Source organism: Stegostoma tigrinum, chromosome 19 (genome assembly GCF_030684315.1).
Source record: "Stegostoma tigrinum isolate sSteTig4 chromosome 19, sSteTig4.hap1, whole genome shotgun sequence".
In the NCBI taxonomy this organism is placed as follows: Eukaryota; Metazoa; Chordata; class Chondrichthyes; order Orectolobiformes; family Stegostomatidae; genus Stegostoma; species Stegostoma tigrinum.
Window position 1 is genome coordinate 14,182,368 of NC_081372.1, and position 10,799 is coordinate 14,193,166.

The following is a 10,799-nucleotide window of genomic DNA, read 5'->3' on the forward strand; positions in this document are numbered from 1 at the left end:
TCAGTTGTGATAATGATGACAAAGCCTCTAACTCAAGGAGGCCAGGTAACCAGTTACAAAACGTTGCATCATATCTAGCCAGTATGCTACAGGAAGGGAAAATGCAATAAATGTCTTATCTAGCCTGTCAAAATTTCTCCAGTAGTTGTTCTTCCTTGACACTTGTGTAACTGGGCCTTTACATTTGATGAATAAAGAGTCAGAATTTCTCCTCTCAGAGGAGAGTGAATCTTTGTGATTCCACTTAAGTATATTCAAGGCCAAGACAGAGACTTTTAAATCAATGGAATGGGGATAAGGGTAGAAAAGTAAAGCTAAAGGTTCATCAGATCACACATTTCTCACCGAGTGGCAAAGCAGACTGCTAGAGAGGCCTTCTTCTGCTCCTAGGTTTTAGGATCTTAAAATGCCCAGAACACAAAGCAAAGCTACAGCACAAACACTTTTTGGAAACTCACGGAGGGAATGCATCAGATGGCAACTAATCAGGACAAAAAGACAGTGTAGAGGATCACAAAATAATTATAGATCAAAATTTGCCCAGATCATTGATACTTTAAAAAAAATACATACAGCAGACAAACTACACAACCAAACTCCTGAAACTAGAATAGAAAATTCTGGAAATAGTCAACAGCTCTTGCAACATTTGTGCTGAGTGTAACAGCTAACATAAGCCCCTGCGTAATGGCTATCTATCCTGCTGATCATTTCCACCACTTTCTTTTTATTTCAGATATCAGAAATCTGCTTTCTAATCAATGGCCAATCTTTCACTGACATTTAAAAAAAAGTGTTCACAAAAGTCAATCAAATCTACAAGTTTACTAAGAAACACAAAACGTGACAGAGTCTGCAATGAGCACTCAACATAAGAAAACTTGTCCAACTCCCAATATTTGAAATAAACCAATGTAATTACATACTTCAAGCTTTAAAGAGCTAACTGCTCCTTCATTACCACATAAGTCTCAACCTTACTGACACTCAGAACAATTTAAATCCTCAGATTTCATTTATTTCAGTTCCTTGTCATACAAGAGTTCCAAAAAAAGTATAAGCTACGCAAAAAAAAATACCAATTTACACAGAAGATCCTGCAAAAAACCTATATTGGTCTCATTTCAATACCCACAACCACAGCAATTCATTTTTGGTAGTACAGAACTTGAGTGTTGTCAAAAAAAAGGACATTGTGCACTCTTCAGGACATTTAACAATGGATATCAGAGGGAAAACAACAAAATGGGGTAAGTGATGGCCTATTAGTATTATCACTATACTATTAATCAAGAGACCCAGGTAATGTTCTGGAGACCTAGGTGTGAATTCTGCCACATCAGATAGTAGCATTTTAACTAACTAACAATCCGGAAACAAGATTCTAATACTGGCCATGAAATTATTGCTGATGGACAAGAAAACACATCTGACTCACTAATGCCAGGTAACAGTGTGGAACTGGATGAACATGGCAGGCTAAGCAGCATCTTAGGAGCACAAAAGCTGACGTTTCGGGCCCAGATCCTTCTGCCCTTTAGGGAAGGAAATCCAGACCTGATCTGGCATTCACATGACTTGTAGTTGACTCTTAGTTGTCCGGTGTTTGGGGGGGGGGGGGGGGGGGGGGGCAGTTAAAGATGAACAACAAATCCTGGGTGGCCTATGTAGTTATGCCCACATCCCATGAATAATGGAAAGAATTACACAGTGTAAGAAGAGAGTACTAACTGGTTGGCAAATGCAGTCTGATTGGTAGAGGTTTGGCTGTTAACTGCTAAATTCCCCATGGTAACACTTCTACCAATCTTAGCAATGTGGGGATAACAACTATGCCGTGAAATCAGTCCAGACGAGCGAATGTGATAATACTCCAGCTGGCCCGTTCATCTCTTACACACTTCCCCCAAACTTAAACTTTGCCTTGAGACTAATCATCTACTTCCTATGTCATTAGCTGGAAAAGAACCAGATCACATTAGAAGGAAAGGAGGGTACTACAATGCATCATGCAAAAACTTGATATCAATGCAGGTGTTAGACAACATTATTCCCCTTGCAGCACCACACCCAGGCAATAATATGTAGGTACATTAACATCCACACAATTGTTTATTGAACTAGTGTCACTAAAGCTTAGCTATATGGCCTTAAATACTCAAATCTAACTAGATCAAACTTGCTACCAATCCAAACCATCAATGAAATTGAACACAAACCTGAAGGACAATTCCCAAATGACAAATATCTTCAGTAGAGATAAGAATCCTAAAATCTCTGAACATCCAGTGGAACACCCTCAAGCCATGTCAACAGAGCTGCTTGCCATCAAGGCACCAGCAAACAGGAGACCAATAACCTGGTTCTCCAAACTCAGTGGGGTATGAATGGCACTGACCTACACTATTCTGAATTAGAGAGTTTGATGTACCTTCAGCAAGGCCACAAAAAGAAAAATGGGCCTTCCTTATTGTAAGGACCAATAGGCATGAATCAGTGAATGTAAAGGAATCATTCTACATATATTCAAGTCATCCTTTTCTGAAGAGGACTGTCACAGACTGAACATATTCACCAAATCAACAGGGAAAACCAAAATTCACAAAAACATAGGAACATAAACAAGCCATGTAGTCCCTTGAGGATGTCCCACCATTGAAAGAGAACATTATGATTTTGTGACCTAAATCCCTTCAATGTTTGGTTAACAATTTTTCTTCAATATAGTTTGAAAGTGACCAGCTATTCTGGAATGAAATTGCCATTACAGAGTAGAATTCCAAATACATACTACCACTGCTAATTTTAACTTTTGAACAGGCTGGCTCGAATGTTTTGAACTCTGCAACCAATGCTCACCTCCAAATGCCTGATCTACCAGCTGGCAGAACAGCTTAACTACCCTGAGATAATAAAATGTGAGGCTGGATGAACACAGCAGGCCAAGCAGCATCTCAGGAGCACAAAAGCTGACGTTTCGGGCCTAGACCCTTCATCAGAGAGGGGGATGGGGGGAGGGAACTGGAATAAATAGGGAGAGAGGGGGAGGCGGACCGAAGATGGAGAGTAAAGAAGATAGGTGGAGAGGGTGTAGGTGGGGAGGTAGGGAGGGGATAGGTCAGTCCAGGGAAGACGGACAGGTCAAGGAGGTGGGATGAGGTTAGTAGGTAGCTGGGGGTGCGGCTTGGGGTGGGAGGAAGGGATGGGTGAGAGGAAGAGCCGGTTAGGGAGGCAGAGACAGGTTGGACTGGTTTTGGGATGCAGTGGGTGGGGGGGGAAGAGCTGTGCTGGTTGTGTGGTGCAGTGGGGGGAGGGGATGAACTGGGCTGGTTTAGGGATGCAGTAGGGGAAGGGGAGATTTTGAAACTGGTGAAGTCCACATTGATACCATATGGCTGCAGGGTTCCCAGGCGGAATATGAGTTGCTGTTCCTGCAACCTTCGGGTGGCATCATTGTGGCAGTGCAGGAGGCCCATGATGGACATGTCATCTAGAGAATGGGAGGGGGAGTGGAAATGGTTTGCGACTGGGAGGTGCAGTTGTTTGTTGCGAACTGAGCGGAGGTGTTCTGCAAAGCGGTCCCCAAGCCTCCGCTTGGTTTCCCCAATGTAGAGGAAGCCGCACCGGGTACAGTGGATGCAGTATACCACATTGGCAGGCAGATGTGCAGGTGAACCTCTGCTTAATGTGGAATGTCATCTTGGGGCCTGGGATGGGGGTGAGGGAGGAGGTGTGGGGACAAGTGTAGCATTTCCTGCGGTTGCAGGGGAAGGTGCCGGGTGTGGTGGGGTTGGAGGGCAGTGTGGAGCGAACAAGGGAGTCACGGAGAGAGTGGTCTCTCTGGAAAGCAGACAGGGGAGGGGATGGAAAAATGTCTTGGGTGGTGGGGTCGGATTGTAAATGGCGGAAGTGTCGGAGGATAATGCGTTGTATCCGGAGGTTGGCGGGGTGGTGTGTGAGAACGAGGGGGATCCTCTTGGGGCGGTTGTGGCGGGGGCGGGGTGTGAGGGATGTGTCGCGGGAAATGCGGGAGACGCGGTCAAGGGCGTTCTCAATCACCGTGGGGGGAAAGTTGCGGTCCTTAAAGAACTTTAAGGTTCTTTAAGGACCGCAACTTTCCCCCCACGGTGATTGAGAACGCCCTTGACCGCGTCTCCCGCATTTCCCGCGACACATCCCTCACACCCCGCCCCAACCGCCCCAAGAGGATCCCCCTCGTTCTCACACACCACCCCGCCAACCTCCGGATACAACGCATTATCCTCCGACACTTCCGCCATTTACAATCCGACCCCACCACCCAAGACATTTTTCCATCCCCTCCCCTGTCTGCTTTCCGGAGAGACCACTCTCTCCGTGACTCCCTTGTTCGCTCCACACTGCCCTCCAACCCCACCACACCCGGCACCTTCCCCTGCAACCGCAGGAAATGCTACACTTGTCCCCACACCTCCTCCCTCACCCCCATCCCAGGCCCCAAGATGACATTCCACATTAAGCAGAGGTTCACCTGCACATCTGCCTGCCAATGTGGTATACTGCATCCACTGTACCCGGCGCGGCTTCCTCTACATTGGGGAAACCAAGCGGAGGCTTGGGGACCGCTTTGCAGAACACCTCCGCTCAGTTCGCAACAAACAACTGCACCTCCCAGTCGCAAACCATTTCCACTCCCCCTCCCATTCTCTTAATGACATGTCCATCATGGGCCTCCTGCACTGCCACAATGATGCCACCCGAAGGTTGCAGGAACAGCAACTCATATTCCGCCTGGGAACCCTGCAGCCATATGGTATCAATGTGGACTTCACCAGTTTCAAAATCTCCCCTTCCCCTACTGCATCCCTAAACCAGCCCAGTTCATCCCCTCCCCCCACTGCACCACACAACCAGCACAGCTCTTCCCCCCCACCCACTGCATCCCAAAACCAGTCCAACCTGTCTCTGCCTCCCTAACCGGCTCTTCCTCTCACCCATCCCTTCCTCCCACCCCAAGCCACCTACTAACCTCATCCCACCTCCTTGACCTGTCCGTCTTCCCTGGACTGACCTATCCCCTCCCTACCTCCCCACCTACACCCTCTCCACCTATCTTCTTTACTCTCCATCTTCGGTCCGCCTCTCCCCCTCTCCCTATTTATTCCAGTTCCCTCCCCCCATCCCCCTCTCTGATGAAGGGTCTAGGCCCGAAACGTCAGCTTTTGTGCTCCTGAGATGCTGCTTGGCCTGCTGTGTTCATCCAGCCTCACATTTTATTATCTTGGAGTCTCCAGCATCTGCAGTTCCCATTATCTCTGATACCAGCTTAATTACCCTATTTTCTTTCAGAACTTGCCTTTTTCAGGCAATCAAAATTATCCTTGAAACTTAAATTCCAGGGAGAAAAAAACCTAGTTTGCGTAACTTCTCCTTGCAATCTAACATTTGGAAATCCTAAGATTTTTGGTTCAACCACATTTCACACCCTCTAAAGACTATAAATCCTACCATGTGAGATGCCCAAGATATCTCAATACTCCCAAGTGCTGGCTAACCAAGGCTTTGTTTCGTTGTAATTTCTGTTCTCCAGATCTAAAAAAAGGAGAACGTGTTACCTTTGCACTTTTGATTATTTTATGTACTTTGTAAAATTTTAATGAAGTTTGTTCTTTTTGCTTGGTTACAAAATCTGTTTGGACCACTACTTTTGTGACATTTGCCTGTACCCCATTCCATCAGTGGATGACTGCACACTGAAGATCAATTTACCAGAGGAGTTTTACCCATTCACTTTACCAATCTTTAATTTTACATTTCCACCTACACTGCTTATAAATGTGGCCTATCATGAGTCACTACAAAATTTAATAATGGCTTTGCATCCCATCTTTGAAGTTGCTATGGATATGGCAAATACTACAGGCCCTAATACAGATCCACGAAGGTCACATCCTGTCAAGAGTGGAGGCCACTATCTATGCTTCATTTCTTTCTGCTCAGCTAATATTCTAATTATGCCAATACACCGTACTCAGTTTCATGGGCTTCAACTTTAGCTAATGTCTGTTATGGGGGACTTTATAAAATCAAACATCTTGTTGAGGTCTGTAGTAAATAACATGCGCAGACATTACTTTCGATGAAGTAATGAAAACCATTCACAGGGTAATCAGTTATATCAGACATGCCCTTGTCTTTACAGGCGTAAACCAGTTCTTTGATCAACTGAAAACTTAAAAAGATGCTCATTCACACTCTGCTTAATTGTAGATAAGTAATTTCCTAACAATAAATGTTAGGCCAGCAATTCGATCATTCCCCAAGTTTCCTCTGTGGAATTTTCTATAAGTGCTTAAAGCACTCTTAGGTAAATGACCAAATTCACCAGTGCAAATGCAGTGACTTAATATCAAATTAATTTTTTTGAGAAAAGAAAACCCCCCCCCCAGATGTGATTTCTGGCCTTACATTGGATTCATTTTATCTGAGCAAAGTAGATTCATCCTATTTCTCAACACAGAATAATGGACAGTGACCCCCAGCCATTTGGAAATTGTACATGTGCAGTGACTGCGTTATGATGATGATTTAGCAGCCCAGGCTTGTGAAGCAAGAACAAACATTTAGGGATGGTAGCAGAAGAATCACAGAATCCCTACAGTGTTATCTCACACCACCCTTCCTAGTAGGGTCACTGGTATCATGTTACAGCAAGACTCACTGATTTAAAGACAACTGAAAAAACCCTTATGATATGTTACTTCACTCTTTAGTACAGTTTCCAAGTTGACAGCCTGGTAGGAGCTGTAAAAAGCCAACAAGGTAGAATCTCACTGATCTTTGGCCTTTGCTCCATTAAGTGAGCCAAACCAGTACAATTCCAAATATTATAGCCAATATTATTTCCCCTAGATAACAAGGTGGAGAGCTGGATGAACACAGCGGGCCAAGCAGCACAGGAGCAGGAAGGCTGCCGTTTCGGGCCTAGACCCTTCTTCAGAAATGGGGGAGCAGGTTCTGAAATAAACAGGGAGAGAGGCAGAGGCGGATAGAAGATGATAGAGGAGGAGATAGGTGGAGAGGAGACAAACAGGTCAAAGAGGTGGGGATGGAGTCAAAGGTGAGTGTCGATGGGGAGGAGATAGGTCAGACCAGGGAGGACGGACAGGTCAAGGGGGCAGGATGAGATTAGTAGGTAAGAGATGGGGGTGGGGCTTGAGGTGGGACGAGGGGATAGGTGGGACGAAGGACAGGTTAGGGAGGCGGGGACGAGGGTGAGCTGGGCTGGTTTTGGGATGTGGTAGGGGGAGGGGGAGATTTAAGTTTGTGAAGTCCACATTGACACCATTGGGCTGCAGGGTTCCCAAGCAGAATAGGAGTTGCTGTTCCTGCAACCTTCGGGTAGCATCATTGTGGCACTGCACGAGGCCCAGGATGGACATGTCGTCTGAGGAATGGGAGGGAGGAGTTCAAGTGGTTCGCAACTGGAAGGTTTATTGCGAACTGAGCATAGGTGTTCTGCAAAGTGGTCCCCAAGCCTCCGCTTGGTTTCCCCGATGTAGAGGAGGCAACAACGGGAACAGCCCCTAAGCTGAATTTGAATAGATTTCACAGATTATCTAGTGATTCCAATTGGGATGATATTCTAGTCAGATCAGTTTTTGCTGTGCACTACCCATGAATCCAGGCTCATTTACAAAGAGTGGCCACTGGAGTGTAAATCCCCAATACCCATGAAATCACAACTTAACATGAGACTGTAACTCAAAGGAAGGAGAGTTGTACTTTAAGGGCTTTCAAGTCCGAGAAAAGTTAGTTGCAATAGACTATGCAGAATTCTGTGCTTTCCACCTGTTGACCATGAATACTACCAGTGACGTGGGCTCTAGGAAAAAAGAAATCAAGAATGCAGAAGAATGATTGGAAGGTTACCAGATAAAGGAACCACATGGCCTCAGCTTTTGCAATGATTTTGTCACTGCAGATCACTGGTCAGTGAAGAAAACATGAGAGGAATTTCAGCTGAAAGCCAGAAATATTAGTCTACCACATTAGTTATGGTAAAGACAGAATGGATACAGAACAGACAAAATTCATCCCACAGCAGGTGCTCAGCTTGGAAGAGAGTTCAGAGTTCCTGCTTCTGATCTCCCTAATGTGCCCAAATTTGCCTTCAAGGAAGGAATGAACATGCCTTGCTCAACGTACCTGGCTGAATAGTTGTATAAAATACCAAAAAGCATCAGAAATATGGAGCCATATTATGAGTTACTGCTTTGACAAAAGAAAAATTGCAAACAATCTTAACCGGTACCCTATGTAACAGCCATTCAAATTCAGTGATATTTGCATTCAGACAAGCAGCTTCTCAAATCACACCTTGTTCTTCAAATGAAATCTGGAGTAAAATCCAATTCATCACCAAGACACAGCACCTCAATGAGCAGAATCAAACTTTAAATGTTTCTTTCTGAAAGAGTTCTAGTTTTATTCTTTATCAATATCCTACAGCAGTATAACTTGCCAAGGAAAAATCCAACAGCATTCCACTGTCCATTCATTTTAAATACTCAGTTTCTTCAACTAAACTCAATTCTCTATTACTGCACCTCCCCAAAACCTCACTTCCTTCTTCAAGCATTCAATCATGTGTGCTAGCACAGCAGCTTGTCATTTAACAGAATGGCTTCAACATGCTGAAAAATTAAAACACAGTTGCTATTGGGCAATTTGAATCTTAAAAGGGAAGATGTCATACTTCAATGCACATTTCATAGATCCTTTTATGCTTCAAAATGATAATGCAAAGTCCAACTGACTTTGTAAATCATTCTGAATGCCAAAGAATAGTATATTGAAAAAGGGTATTTCAACAAATGTTAAGATCCTTCAAATTACATATATGTTTCCATTTTTTTGCATCCTGCATCATCCTTGATCTCATTAGAACTGCAATCTTTCAAAACTGAAAACTTTTAACTGGATCAATATCTTAAATCATCACACATTAGTACAATAATTTTAAGCCTCACACAGAAAGGATCTCGATTGCATATCTGTAGATGAGCTGCAAGATGGAATATAATTGATCACAAAGCTATTTAAAAATACCCTCTCCCCATGAACCAACCCAGCAATGCCCTGTAAGTCTGAGTAGACTTTGGGAAAGACTAGTGCTTTTTTTGGGGAAAGGAAACAACTTAAAAGGGTATGGAAAATTTTCTGAAACAATGTCACCACTGCACAGAACAATCATGACAATGCTTACAATCTCTTATTTGAAGACATGACAATCATTATCCCAGCACCGATTCTTTTTCAAAAGGTTAAGCAGATAACCCCTATTTTCCTTAGTAAAAAAAAGCTTCCAGAAGTATCGAAAACCTCAAACTAGATAAAAAAATTCAACGCAAATCGAGAAAGTCTTTTTTTAAAAAACCTAGGGGCAGGCAAGAGAGGGGGGAAAAAAACCATGCAATGCAAACTTAAAAAAAGGGAATCTTACAAAATACTGCTTTTAAAAAATATATAAAAATACATCATAACCTTCACGGTGCTGCCACCATGTGAGTAGAGGCATTGCTGCTCCATCACCCCCCCCCCATATAAAAAAGGCATAAAATGCAAACTGCATTGAAAAAAACAAGTTGCAATTTCTGCCGCCATCCCTTTTGTGTGTCTTCTAGACCCCCCACCTCTCAGAATTCTAAACCTTTCTTCCTCGTTCCTCCTGCCTTCTTATTTAAATGCCCGGCACATTGCTGTCGGTGTGTTTTATATATTTAAAAAAAAAGAGAAGGGAGCCTCGCTCTTAACAACATGCACGAAGCAACTGACACACACACAGTCAGAAAAAATAAAATGGCGCAGAGACTAAGTCCTAACGGCCGAAAAGCCGGCTTTTCGCTCGCGATGCCGGCCCGGCCGAAACCCCCAACAGCCCTCGGGCAGCCTCACGCCAGACTCTGGGTGTAGTGGAGGCGGTCGGCGGGGGAAAGGGCTCGCTGGGGAGCCGGCAAGGCGGTTATTTTGGAGGCTGATTTGAACAATAGGGCTTGTGGGCACGTAGACGGGACTTAGTCTCTGGACGCCATGTCTGATCCTCTTGTTCTTCCCTCAGAGAGAAAACAGGAGGAGAGGGAAAGGTCGAGGGAGGTGGTGGTCGAGGGAGGGGGGGGGTAATGAGGGGGTAACGAACAAATTAAATAAAAGCAATTTTCACCTCAAATACTCACCGTTCAAGCGGGAATCCGTATTGAGCTGTGAACACAAGAAAAAAAGGGGAAAAATCCACGTTAGTACTTTGCTTCCTTACAATCAAAAGGGCCACGAACCATCAAAGTGAGAGACAGATGAATTTTTTTCACAAGTTTCAAGTCATCAAATATATGTTTTTTTGGGGGGGGGGAAATAAAAGACACGGGGTTTTATAAAACGCACGGTCTGGAAGGTCGTTCCACCTACCTGGGAGAGGTGATCAACGCTCATTGTTGGAGGATGTTTCTTTTCTGATTATTCTATAGGGTTTTTTTGTGGAGTTAGTGAGGAGTTGAGTTCTATACACACCAAAGACCTGCTCAGATTGAACTGCTCCAACCCCCTGTACAACGTCTAAGTCCCAGTTTCGACGTACTGCGCATGCACTTGGATTTAACTTAGAGGCGAATTTACATTTCAATTGCCTTGCCCTCACAATTGGTGGCTTCAGCTGCACCAAAGAGCTGATTTAAATAGCACAGACACGCCTCCCTCTTTGCCCAAACTCTCCCCAACCCATCCAACCAGCCCCCTGAGCACCCTCCCTGGGGGCATCAGACTCC

At 44.5% G+C, this 10,799-nt stretch overlaps 1 protein-coding gene across 1 annotated transcript in view; it reads right to left on the minus strand.

Annotated features, from left to right (window-relative positions):
• Window positions 1-10,593, minus strand: part of top1a (DNA topoisomerase Ia) — a 77,095-nt gene extending 66,502 nt beyond the window's left edge. The window contains exons 1-2 of the mRNA XM_048549847.2: window positions 10,444-10,593; window positions 10,215-10,239 (exon numbers count right to left, since the gene is read on the minus strand). Of these exons, the coding sequence (XP_048405804.1) occupies window positions 10,215-10,239; window positions 10,444-10,467 (49 nt within the window). The 5' untranslated portion in view covers window positions 10,468-10,593. The remainder of the gene's footprint in view (window positions 1-10,214; window positions 10,240-10,443) is intronic.
• Window positions 10,594-10,799: the final 206 nt, after the last annotated feature.